At 42.6% G+C, this 14120-nt stretch overlaps 1 protein-coding gene across 1 annotated transcript; it reads right to left on the minus strand.

Annotated features, from left to right (window-relative positions):
* Positions 1–5510: 5510 nt before the first annotated feature.
* Positions 5511–9502, minus strand: LOC139369755 (fibromodulin-like). Its single transcript, XM_071109016.1, has 6 exons — positions 9416–9502; positions 8049–8478; positions 7739–7861; positions 7137–7277; positions 6726–6993; positions 5511–6338 (listed from the first exon to the last, which is right to left on the minus strand). Exons 2-6 carry the CDS (start codon positions 8418–8420, stop codon positions 6187–6189), a joined length of 1056 nt encoding a protein of 351 aa, XP_070965117.1. The 5' UTR covers positions 8421–8478; positions 9416–9502; the 3' UTR covers positions 5511–6186.
* Between the last annotated feature and the right edge of the window lie 4618 nt (positions 9503–14120).

Below are 14120 nucleotides of genomic sequence, written 5' to 3' on the forward strand. Positions count from 1 at the left end.
TGATTCCTGGTGTACTGGTCAACCTGTCACGTTGTAGTTCCTTTTCTTCAGATTTATGTAAACAAGGAAGCTCCATTTTGAGGTAAACATTCTCCAAGACCTGGCAGAGAACGTGATAAGTCTGATAAGTGTGTCATTTAACCACCACAGCACGCGCTAGAGTAACTGCAGTGGCAATGAAAATAAATAAATAGATGAGTCACAAACAAGTATGACTGTGACCGTGTGGGTGAAAATCTAGCACTTGAACAAAGAAGAAATTAGGAATAGATGTATAATTATTTAACTACAGATACTGGAAATGTGAGCGAAATAGCAGTAGAAGTATTGTTGTCCATTAGTTTACTCCAATTAGGGTAGGGATGGTAGGGAAGAAACACGCCCCCCCCCAAACAAAAAGTATGACTAAGAGTTTGCTTACATGCACACCCGAGACCAGTGTTCTTTTTAGACCTGGTACAGAGGACCCAAAGTGGTGCACAATTTTGTTTGAACATTTTTGTTGTCCTGGGGGTCCCCCACCCTGAGAAGCAGAAAGTGGATGTTTCTGTTTTTCAGGGCTAGAGTATTTTCAACCTAACTTCCATTTCCCCTGAAAAGCTGAAAGTAGGGGACTCGGCTCAGGCGTCTTTCTATGCCTGTTACGTTAGGTTAAGGGTCCCCAGGACCAGGATTTGGAAACATGACCCTAGACAGTTCTATAACTAAACAATAGCAGTAGAAGGATTTACACTGAGTTACCCCAAAACTGAGTAACGTCTTTACCATGCAATCTGTGTTCTGGCTCATAAAACAGCTACAGGTAACTGCCAAAATAAAGGAAACACATAAAGTGTCTTAATAGGGCATTGGGCCAGCATGAGCCACCAGAACAGCTTTAATGCACTTGGCATAGATTCTACAAGTATCTGGAACTGTTTTGTGGATGGTGGTGGGAAAACACCGTCTCAGCCACCACTCCAGAATCTCTCATAAGTGTTCAATTGTGCTGAGTTCTGGTGACTGAGACACTGACACACACACACACACACACAACCGTCAACGCACCTGTGCTCCTTTGAGACCCCTCTTTCAAAGTGACTGTCACGCCCTGACCTTAGAGAGCCTTTTTATGTCTCTATTTGGTTTGGTAGGGTGTGATTTGGGGTGGGCATTCCATGTTTTTGTTTTATATGATTTTGTATTTCTATGTTTTGGCCTGGTACAGTGCCTTGCGAAAGTATTCGGCCCCCTTGAACTTTGCGATCTTTTGGCACATTTCAGGCTTCAAACATAAAGATATAAAACTGTATTTTTTTGTGAAGAATCAACAACAAGTGGGACACAATCATGAAGTGGAACGACATTTATTGGATATTTAAAACTTTTTTAACAAATCAAAAACTCAAAAATTGGGCGTGCAAAATTATTCAGCCCCCTTAAGTTAATACTTTGTAGCGCCACCTTTTGCTGCGATTACAGCTGTAAGTCGCTTGGGGTATGTCTCTATCAGTTTTGCACATCGAGAGACTGTAATTTTTTTCCCATTCCTCCTTGCAAAACAGCTCGAGCTCAGTGAGGTTGGATGGAGAGCATTTATGAATAGCAGTTTTCAGTTCTTTCCACAGATTCTCGATTGGATTCAGGTCTGGACTTTGACTTGGCCATTCTAACACCTGGATATGTTTATTTTTGAACCATTCCATTGTAGATTTTGCTTTATGTTTTGGATCATTGTCTTGTTGGAAGACAAATCTCCGTCCCAGTCTCAGGTCTTTTGCAGACTCCATCAGGTTTTATTCTAGAATGGTCCTGTATTTGGCTCCATCCATCTTCCCATCAATTTTAACCATCTTCCCTGTCCCTGCTGAAGAAAAGCAGGCCCAAACCATGATGCTGCCACCACCATGTTTGACAGTGGGGATGGTATGTTCAGGGTGATGAGCTGTGTTGCTTTTACGCCAAACATAACGTTTTGCATTGTTGCCAAAAAGTTCCATTTTGGTTTCATCCGACCAGAGCACCTTCTTCCACATGTTTGGTGTGTCTCCCAGGTGGCTTGTGGCAAACTTTAAATGACACTTTTTATGGATATCTTTAAGAAATGGCTTTCTTCTTGCCACTCTTCCATAAAGGCCAGATTTGTGCAATATACGACTGATTGTTGTCCTATGGACAGAGTCTCCCACCTCAGCTGTAGATCTCTGCAGTTCATCCAGAGTAATCATGGGCCTCTTGGCTGCATCTCTGATCAGTCTTCTCCTTGTATGAGCTGAAAGTTTAGAGGGACGGCCAGGTCTTGGTAGATTTGCAGTGGTCTGATACTCCTTCCATTTCAATATTATTGCTTGCACAGTGCTCCTTGGGATGTTTAAAGCTTGGGAAATCTTTTTGTATCCAAATCCGGCTTTAAACTTCTTCACAACACTATCTCGGACCTGCCTGGTGTGTTCCTTGTTCTTCATGATGCTCTCTGCGCTTTTAACGGACCTCTGAGACTATCACAGTGCAGGTGCATTTATACGGAGACTTGATTACACACAGGTGGATTGTATTTATCATCATTAGTCATTTAGGTCAACATTGGATCATTCAGAGATCCTCACTGAACTTCTGGAGAGAGTTTGCTGCACTGAAAGTAAAGGGGGCTGAATAATTTTGCACACCCAATTTTTCAGTTTTTGATTTGTTAAAAAAGTTTGAAATATCCAATAAATGTCGTTCCACTTCATGATTGTGTCCCACTTGTTGTTGATTCTTTACAAAAAAATACAGTTTTATATCTTTATGTTTGAAGCCTGAAATGTGCCAAAAGGTCGCAAAGTTCAAGGGGGCCGAATACTTTCGCATGGCACTGTATGGTTCTCGATCAGGGACAGCTGTCTATCGTTGTCTCTGATTGGGAACCATACTTAGGTAGCCCTTTCCCTCCTTTCAGTGTGCTGTCGTGCCTTCTTCACTACTGTACGAGTGTGTGTTGACCATTTTAAGTCCTCAGTGATTTGGATTTCGAGGAACTTGAAGCTTTAGACCGGCTCCACTGCATCCCCGTGGATGGGGGCGTGCTCACGTCGGCCTCGGAGAGCGAGATCACCCAGTCCTCTGGGTCGGTGATGGCCCTCACACCTTGCACAATGTTGTTATTGTCGAAGTGTGAATGAAATGCATTGGGTTTGTGTGGTAGAGAGGCATCGTTGCCCTTGCCTCATGCGATGGGCGTCGCAGCCTGTGTAATATCATTCCACCTTTTTCCTATATTGTCCTTTTGCTCATTTGATGAATCTGCGCAGGTCATAGCGGGACTTCTTGTACTTGTTCCTGTCCTCAGCCGTAGCCTCAGGATTGTCTGTGATTGCCCTGTGTGCGGTAGCTCTGTCCTTTAGTTTAGCACCATCCTCACTGTTAATCCAGTGCTTTTGATTGAGAAAGCATTGAACCTTCACTGTGGGGACAATGTCGCCGATGCATTTCCTAATGAAGCCTGTGACAGAGGTGTCTAGCTCGTCTATGTTATCAGCGGAGTCCTGAAACATATTCCAATAAGTGCTAGCAAAGCAGTCCTGTAGCATAATCTAAGATTCTGGTGATCATTTCTCAATGGAGCGAGTAATGGGTACTTCCTGTTTGAGCTTCCGCTTGTTAACAGGAAGCAGGATTGCAGAGTCATGAACTGATTTGCTGAATTGCGGAATAGGGAGGGCCTTGTATGCTTGCTTGTGGGTAGAACAACAGTGGTCTAGGACTTTTTCGCCCCTAGTGTTGAAGGAGACTGGTTGATGGAAGTTGGGCATCACATGTCTTAATGACACAATTAAAATCACTGGCAACCAGAAAAGTAGCCTCCTGATGTAAGTTTCCCTGCTTTTTTATTGCCCTGTACAGTTCGTTAAGTGTCAGCTTGTTATTTTTCTTGTCCTGCGGTGGAATGTATACAGCAGTCAATATAACAGCTGAAAACTCCCTCAGGAGGTGGAAGAGTCAACATTTTACCATCAGGTGTTCCAAGACGGGTGGACAATGGGTCAACAATTCCATGGCGCTTGAGTCAGCACAACAGTCCAATTCCCTTTTCTTCTAGCGATGGTAGCCAAAATAATGGGAAACTGGGCATTTTTATACATGACCTTAACCTGGTTAGCCTGATGGTATGTTAATTGTTTAATTAACTCTGGAACCAAACCTGTGTGGAAGCAACTGCTTTCAATATCATTTGTATCCCTCATTTATTCAAATGTTTCCTTTATTTTGGAAGTTTACCTGTAGAGGCCAGTCTGACAGAGTGACCCAGTGACCCACTGAATCTGGGGCTGGGTAAGGAAATGGATGGCTGTAGGGTTACATATGTTAACTGTTAACCAAGAGGTTGGGTATATAAATGGACTGGCAACCTTAGAGTTAGGGTTAGCCCTGTGGCTGTACGGATAGATTCCCGGAACTCCCGCCCATTAAAGAGTTTAGGTTCAGGTCAAATAAAAAAATTATAATAATAATTGGTCACACACATGGTTAGCAGATGTTAATAGCCATTAGTCATTACTACACTGTTTAAATAAACGTGAGACCAATCTCCCCTTAGGTCAATAGGATTGATTCAGCGGTATAATGGGCTGGCTGCTCACACGAAATTAAAACACATAGAGAGAAGCAAAAAAACAGTATTACAGACAGTCCCAATTAAATCTTTACCCGATCCCCTTGGCCCTTAGATGCTGACCAGACACACGTGCACCATCGAGCACATGTTGATTTTGTCCCCCTACACCAGACGCGATCAGGACACTCAGGTTGAAAAATCAAAACTAACTCTGAACTAACTATATTAATTTGGGGTCAGGTCGAAAAGCATTACACATTTATGGCAATTTAGCTAGCTAGCTTGCTGTTGCCAACTACTTTGTCTTGGGATATAAACATTGAGTTGTTATTTTACCTGAAATGCACAAGGTCCTCTACTCCAACAATTAATCCACAGATAAAACGGTAAACTGAGTTTGTTTCTAGTAATCTCTCCTCCTACAGGCTTCTTCTTTGGACGTTATGGCTACGGATATGGCGGTTGGCATCCAACTTTAAGGCGCAGGCGCATTATCACAACCAACTGGAATGGAGAGTGAACCTCAGTTCATCTTTCAATCACCCACGTGGGTATATGGCAAAAACCAATGAGGAGATGGCATGTGGGTATATGCTCCTAAAAACCAATGAGGAGATGGGAGAGGCAGGAGTTGCAGCGTGTCGAGTCATTAAAACTATTATTTTAACCACTTCAAAAATGTGTTGTTAAACTATAAAAGATAATTTATTAACATTTCTGAAAATGGATGTATAGTGTTTTGGAATGAAACTCTTCAAATGATGGACAGTCAACCCGCCACTCATCCATCATTTTGTCCATAAGAGTGTCAAAAGTTAAACTTTTGGCGGATAGATGAATGCGTAGTGCGTTCTTCATGCATTTCATCTGCCTTTGTGTGGTCTTTGTCTCTTTACAGTAAGGCTTATGCAGAATAAACTGCATACATATTCATACATACCATCATCATATTATAACATTTATTGTAAAAAGTCAGTAACTGTCAAATGGGGACACATACACACAGACAACGTACACACCAGTTGATGTTTGTGGGAGGAGCTATAGGAGGACGGGATCATTGTAATGGCTTGAATGGAATCAATGGCATGGTATCAAACACATCAAGCCAATGGAAACCACGTGAGACTCCATTCCACTGATTCCATTCCAGCCATTACAATGATCCCGTCCTCCTATAGCTCCTCCCACCTGCTTCCTCTGGTACACACATCCTATTAGAAATGTGAGCATCCACACTCACATACACCAACAATTGTGGCTTTGAAATCATCACCACAGAAGTATACGATATTCACGTAGCTTATATAAAGTTATCTTTCCTCCAGTGTTGACTTTGGAAGAAGCACTTTCAACATGCTTTGAACGATCTATGCATCTAAAGCTTAGAGAAAGAAAAATGACCTGATATGGAGATCTATCATAATGTCCTTTGAATGATAAGAGATAAAACAACAGATTAACTTGGAGCACCTAGGCCTTTGTGCCTTTACAGCCCTTTACTGCCCCTTCTTGGTGAGATTGGGGAATTTAAATGTTATGCTAAAATAAGGACTGCTGCACTATGCTCTGATGGTGAGATGATGCTGCCGCCCGGTGGTGAAATTGGTGCTTTACACATCAATGGTGTTAGCCAGACGCAGACAGAGGGCCGACTCCGAGGGGACATCCCCGATGCTGATCTCATTCCCCTCCAGACGCAGTGTCCTTAGCTTGGAGAAGTTCATTACGTCCACGACATCACAGAAACTCCCCAGGGTAAACTCTACAGAGAGAGAGGAGGGAGAGATGGCGAGGAAGGGAGAGAGAGGGAAGGGAGACAAAGGAGTGGGAGACAGAAAAATAAAAGGGACAAATGGGAGTGAGAGAGGGGGAGGAGCTATTGTTTACATTCTGGCATTTAAACAAAAAGGAACTTTGTTTGTTCAACTTCAAAGTGTTGCTGAAATCACGTCATACGAATCACTCAAAACGTGTCCCACCTGCAGCAGCCACATCACCCCCCACAGCCACATGAAGTGGAACCAGAGTCACTGACCCCTCCACTAACTCCAACAAAAAATTGTTATCATCGACTTCGATTAATAGCCAAGACGGTGTGCGTGTGTACGTGCACGAGTGTGTTTACTGCTTGCAGGCCCACTTTACACACCTTTGATGTGGTTGGCCTGCAGGTAGAGGTGCTCAAGCGTCTGGCTGACGGGGGGGATCCTCTCCAGCTGGTTGAAGCTGAGGTCCAGCTCCACCAGGCCAGACACGTTGAAGGTGTTGGGGGGGATGCCATTGTCGGTCAGCTGGTTGTGGGCCATGCGGACGTACTGCAGCTGGGAGAACTTACTGAGGAAACCCTCTGGGACAGCACTGATGGCGTTGGACTCCAGGTACAGCTGGTGGAGGCGCTCTGGAAGACTATCTGGTACCTGGACATGGATCGTCAGTCGATCAATTAATCATTCAATGAATTAATCAATCTTGCAAGTCTATTCAATTGCCATTGCTGGCTTCAATCAACAGTCACACACACACACACACACACACACACACACACTCTACATTACGATACCTTCTTCAGCTTGTTGCCGCTGACATCAAGCAGAGTGAGTGAGTTCAAACTCCTCAGAGATGTGCCCATCTCTGTCAGAGCGTTATCGTGGAGATACAGGATGGTCAGGTTTTCCATGCCATCAAGGGCCGCTGGTGTTATCTAGGCATTCACAAAAATACACACTTTATTCACTTTATTTAAAACATCTAGGCAAAAACAACAACAAAACAAGCTGTATTTAAATTATTGATAGAAACAGTAAGGCCTGGTGCCGTCATACTTGAAACAAGGATGAGTGTTGTCTTTCCAAGACTGTGTTTTTTTTTTTTTACATGTGGCTTGGACACTTGATTGAAAAACCTCTGGATCCACTTTACAATCAACAGAAAAACATCTGGATCCACTTTACAATCAACAGAAAAACATCTGGATCCACTTTACAATCAACAGAAAAACATCTGGATCCACTTTACAATCAACAGAAAAACCTCTGGATCCACTTTACAATCAACAGAAAAACCTCTGGATCCACTTTACAACATAAAAACATCTGGAGACAGATGAAGATGAATGAAAGTGTTTGAAGGGCCTGTAGTGGTGAGAAGTCTAAGTGTTGTTACCTTGTTGATGTTGTTGTTGTTGAGTCTGAGGTCCCGTAGTGAGCTTGGCAGGTTGGGGGGAACACGAGTCAGGTTATTATGTTGAAGGTACAGACGCTCCAACACCTGCAGCTTGGCAAACACCTAGAATATAAGGATATATTTGTTCAAACATAAAAGTAGGTTTGATTTGTCAAGGCCTAGTGCAGTGCAGAGCCAGGTTTCCAAACATACCCGCCACCACCCCCACCCCACCCAACCCCCACCCACACTGATTATTTGAATCAGTGGTGTAGTGCTAGGGGAAAAAAAAGAGGGTAGAAGAACCTACCCTCTTGCCGATTTTGTCCGTAGACAGAGCGTTGTGATGCATCATGACCCAGACAAGGTTGGTGGCGTTGGCCAGGGCAGAGTCTGGCATGGCGGAGATCTCATTGTGCTGCAGGTACAGATACTTCATCCTGGAAGGCACATTGGGCATGGCTGTCAAGCCACGCCCGTCACAGTACATAGCGATGGGGAAGGAGGGCGGGCAGTCACACTCTGCAGGACACTCCCCTCCGGTGGTGTCAGCCAATAGAGAGCCCTCGACATAACCACGACCTCGCAGGGCGGACAGCCAAAGGAACGGGTCCTGCCTGCCTGGCGAGGCGAGGGATAGCGGCAGGACGCACGCCAAGAGGAACACACACAATCCACTCATGGTCACACACGCAGGTCACACACACTCAGAAAAGAGCTTACACACAAGTCTACCTCAGCTTGAAGGAGAGACGGAGAGAAAGAGAGGAGACAGATTAGTTACCCAGAGTTCGGAAATGTGAGTAAAACATACCTGAACAAACTGGGAAAGACTCCAAATATCAGTGGAAAAATCGAACCAACCTTGCCCTACTACAAGAAAGGGACCCCAAAGAAATGAGAGCACATTGTAAAGACCCATGGACTCTCCTTTTAGGAGTTTGAATACATACATTTCCATTAAATAGATAGATGTTTCTCTGCCCCTCTTTGTAAAAGCAACACATTCTGTACTACTGGAATCTGCACCATAATGTAGTACTGGACTCTGCACTATAAGATACTGTCATTTTTTTACAGTCTATTGCAACATGACTAGAAACATCAAAACACCATAACCAATCATAACTAACCATAATCAAAGGTATCCCAGTGCAGAGCTCATGTCAAAGAGCAGCTGTTCAGCTAAACAGGCAATATTGACTCAACACTGGATATACTGCATGTTAAATACTGTATGTTACTGCAGAGACAGAATTTAGGGTTCTTTCTCCATCAAGTAATTGGTCCAGAGAGGGGGGGGAAAAAGGGAAGAATATATCCATGAATGTAGTCTTTATATAAGGATTCACGCTGGTGCCAAACCAGCACACTCTGCAGAGAAATGTCGAACAAGTGTCCTTTAATGCAAAAAAGAAAGAAAAGAATCCAATAAAAACAAAAGACGTTATCTTCTGTTTTTCTCCATTTCTATAACATTAGGTGGTGATTTAAAATAGACACACAAACTTGCACTGGCACACACACACACACACACGTACAAACACACACACACACACACACACACACACACACACACACACACACACACACACACACACACACACACACACACACACACACACACACACACACACACACACACACACACACACACACACACACACACCTACCTACCTGATCAGTGAGAACTAGTCCCTCCTCTTGAGAGGCTGTGCAGGACTGAGAGGGACTTTGCCAAACACTTTGTGAAAACCTCTCTCTCTCTCTCTCTCTCTCTCTCTCCAAGACTTCTTTCCCTCCTCCATCCCTCTCTCCACCGATCCTTCCCTCTCGACCCCCCTTCACTCTACACTTTGCTAGCTTCCCCCTCTCTCCCCCTCCCTTTTCTTTCCTACCTCACCCTTTCCTGTTACTACTCACACAACCCTGCCCCTCTGCTCCCTCCTCTCTTCTCCTATCAGCCCCTTCAAACCTGCCCAGCTCTTGTTTTTTCCCCTCCTTCCATCTCTCTCCTTCCCTTTGTCAAACCCAGTTGTACCGGGGTCTCCTTCTCCTCCAGGTTGAGTGTGGGAAAGAGAGTGATAGAGTGCTTTGCTGTGAGATGGCTGTGCCTGTGGTATTGCTCTCATCTATGGAGCATGTTAAGGCCCTCAGTCCCCTGTCCCCGCTAAACATCCCCATCTGTACCTGTACTAAACAGTCAGTTCCAAATTGTCCTCCCATCTCCTCATTTCTGTTCTTATTACAGGCTCATAACAGCTCTAAATGCATTCCCCCTGCCCTTACCCAGGGGCTTACATTAACTTACCTACCTGCTTGAGGTGTCCCACCTTCAGCCCAACCTTCCTCTCTCTCCAAAGTGTTGATATTTACCCTATAAACCTATCCTGAAGGTTGAAGAACACACCTAGGTTATAATTGACCTCGTAGATGCTGAAGGTTCAACAAATTTACAATGGTAAATCTAAGTGCTGGTGGTAGAGCTATAACTCTAAGGCATCCTGCCACAATGACTACCACCCTGTAGCACTCACATCTGTAATAATGAAGTGCATTGCAATAGAGTTTGGACGATAAACTGAAAATAACTGACACCAACATGACCTTCCTCTTAGGGAATGAACATTATTTATAAGGTTTACATGGTGAACATTTGACCTCTCTGAAATGAAAATGGATGGCCCCACCTTCAGCAAAATATATTTGACCTAAATCCTCCCTGAATGCTTAGAAAACAAGTGGATAGAGGAGAACATGTTTACTGTTTACCCTCAATTCTTGGACAGACCAGAGTCTTAGATATGCAGTTTTAGAAACTGTTCTCCGTCCAGTAAGCATTACAATGCAACGCAGGAATTTTGATTGCGCACAGGGCTGCGGACCAGAAGGTTGAGGGTTCGCAGACTACTTTGGAGTAGAGGTGGAGTAGAGGTGGAACAGAGGTGGAAATATTTCCTTTATATTAAAAGCATTGCATGAATCAATAATTGTATTTGCTTGTCCGAAAAAAAATGGCCTTTTATAAAAATGTCATGCAATTCTACATCATTTTACATATTAGCAGAATATTTTTTAATACCACACAAATTACCTAAATTAGAATAGACGGTGAGATAGGCCTACACTATGTGTTTGTCATATCATATATCTCCATCTAACCTGTCCCTGTTTGCAAATAATTAAATCTGAGATGTCATTAGGAATCTGAGCATGGTACTTTCAAAAGTTAGGCCTACCTTTCCACCCCAGACAGAGTATGCATGCTGACGCAGAAAAAAATATATGTTTTAGCGGCTGGCTACTCTTCTTCCGTGGCTTAACCCAAAGAGAGACGGTCTCAAGTGTTTCCCTAAAAGCTGCCTGGGTTTAAGCATCTTCTATTGTACATAAAGTGAATAGCTTAATCAATTGATAGTAAAAAAAAAGATGACTTCCCAAGCAAAGTCTAATTTAGGTCTCCTCCGCTATAGAAAGTCAAATATATCCCATGTGCATTGGAGTCACATCTTTCACAGGTATTTTACAGTTTGTTTCTAGCATAAAGCATTGCGGATCAAAGTGCTGTTATAGGTCACTTTATGTAATCAAATCCATTTTTATTAAAGTCTTAAACTGTCAATACCTGTGCTTTTTGCAATTTTTTAAAATAGAAAGTAGGCCTATGGCATACCCTCTCATACCCCCTCAATTTGAGTCCTGGTTTTAACTTAACAGCCCTTCACTGACACAGAGGTAAGCTATTTAAAGGGTGCATGTTGGGTGCAGGAATTGACCAACAAATCTGCGATATATCAGCATTATACCCTAATTTAGTCTGTCAAACAGTCTGTTAAATAGGAAGAAATAGGCTCCAATACAAAGCCCTGTTGTTGTTAGTAAATTAAAATGAAGATGGTTGAAATGAGTGATGACTACTCAAATTTGCTTACTTTCAGCACCATGAGTTCTCCATTTCTGACTGATTGTGCTGTGGCTGCAGCTTCAAGTTTCAGCACCACAACGTGGTGGATCAGCAAGAGCAGCAAGAGCAGAGCAGGCGGGGCTCAGTGTTGGAATACCAGCCTAGTTTTATTTAGACCATTCTAGCATCTATCTTAGATATATAACTTGGCTCTATGCTTCTCTGAGCATGCACTTCGTAGACTATAGCCTATAGGCTATGGATCCATTTTGACCGACTGGCTCGATTCGGTCTTACATAACAAAATTTGAAATGCCGTTTTTTTTTACATTGGATAAAAGTAGAGACTCTATGGTATATGGACTCTATGGACTCAATGGTATATATAAATGGTATATCAACTTCTTCAGGATCGGTGGGTCCCTCACAGGACGGTTGAGCTAATGTAGGTTAATGCTATTAGCATGAGGTTGTAAGAAACAAGAACATTTCCCAGGACATAGACATATCTGATATTGGCAGAAAGCTTATATTCTTGTTAATCTAACTGCACTATCCAATTTACAGTAGCTATTACAGTGAAAGAATGCCATGCCATTGCTCAGTTTTAATAAACAAATTAGGCACATTTTGGCAGTCTTGATACAAAATTGTGAACAGAAATGCAATGGTTCATTGGATCAGTCAAAAACGTTGCAAATACATTGCTGCCATCTAGTGGCCAAAATCTAAATGGCACCTGGGCCGGAATAATACATTATGGACTTTCTCTTGCATTTTGACGATGATAGTACAAAAAAATTCTAAAGAACTGTTGGTTTTTTCTTTGTATTATATTTTACCAGATCTAACGTGTTATATTCTCCTACATTCCTTTCAGATTTCCACACACTTGAAAGTGTTTCCTTTAAAATGGATCAAGAATACGCATATCCTTGCTTCGGGGCCTGAGCTACATGCAGATAGATTTGGGTATGTTATTTTAGGCGAAAATTGAATAAAAAATTAAGGAACAATGGGAAAGTAATTCTGCTTTGAAAGTTAAACTTGCAACTCACTTTTGCGAAAATGGCCCTTGAATGTTTTGGTACCTCCTGGAGAGCTCTTCTTTGTCTACACCCATTCAGCATCGTTCACACCCTTTTAATCATTAGCCCCACCCATTTCTTTAAGGATTCACATGTGAGGCTATGTACTAAACAACCAAAGATTTCAAGACTAAAGGCTGGCTTATACTACAGGTGTGTTTGTAAATTTAATCTGGACGTTGTCACTTTGGCCGTTTGTAAATTCAGAGCGTTTCACTCTCGGAGCATTCAGACCACACACTGAATGCTCTGGCTGAAAAGTATCTGATCTGAGCGTTCTGGCCTAACAACAGCAGTCAAGCACCCAAAATAACTGGCTAACATTGGCTAGCTTGCTAGCTACTTCCGGACACAAATGAGGGAACAGCTCACTCTGACCATTTTACTCACCCTAGCAGAGCTGGTTGCTGATTTTATGTTATCCAGAGCGTTGGTGACTGCAACTGTGCTGCTGGCAACAATTTATTGAAGCTTTTTTGCCAACTTTTACTGACAACAGCCATATTCAACTGGTGTTGTGAATTCGTCAGTTATTCTGCGCTCAAATTTACAAGCTACATCTATCGACAGTTGTCACAGTAAGATCATAAACATTATATTAAAATAGTTACTTGCATAGAGTGGAGTCTTTTGTTGAGACATGTAGCTTAGCTAGCTAAACAATGAACCATAATCCCAACTCATAATGTTACTACCGTCCATGAATCTTCAGGTAGCTAACTAACAAAGTTTAACGTTAGCTAGCTAACATTAGGCTATAACTAGCAATGCAAATTGCTCTGAGATACAAATAATATTACTACACAGATCATACATGTAACGTTAGATAGCTAGCCAGACAGCTAACATTTTCTAGCTCGTAACAGTACAATTTAACTTGAAATTAAAGTGACTTTCTGACAAAATGTGAAACCTGTAACATCTGAAAATTTTGCTAACTAGACTCTCTTACCCATATACATGGATGGACGCTTCTCCCTCTTTGTCACGGATGCCATGGTTGCCCTTAGCTTGAAGATGTAATCCAGAGACAGTTGTTTAATACAACGGCCTTCTGTGTGTTCTCGCTGACTCCGTTGGCATATTTGCAATCAAAAGGCAGAATAGTATCCATCTCCTTAGCTTTCATACTCTATTGCACTGATTTAAAAAACTCTGTCCTCCAGAAAGTGGAGAGCAACACTTATGCAGTTCTACTACGCGATATCTTTCAAAAATGCAGTGTTAGAAAGAATTACCTACACATACTGACCAGCTCATATTATAGAACGAAGCATGCTACATTGCCGACCAATCCGAACTCATCTCTCGGCATGCCCAGCCCACTTATTATCTCAGCCAATCATTGCTAGCAGGAAGTTTGACATATTTTTCTGTGGCTAAACCAACT

Source organism: Oncorhynchus clarkii, chromosome 17 (genome assembly GCF_045791955.1).
Source record: "Oncorhynchus clarkii lewisi isolate Uvic-CL-2024 chromosome 17, UVic_Ocla_1.0, whole genome shotgun sequence".
NCBI lineage: Eukaryota > Metazoa > Chordata > Actinopteri > Salmoniformes > Salmonidae > Oncorhynchus > Oncorhynchus clarkii.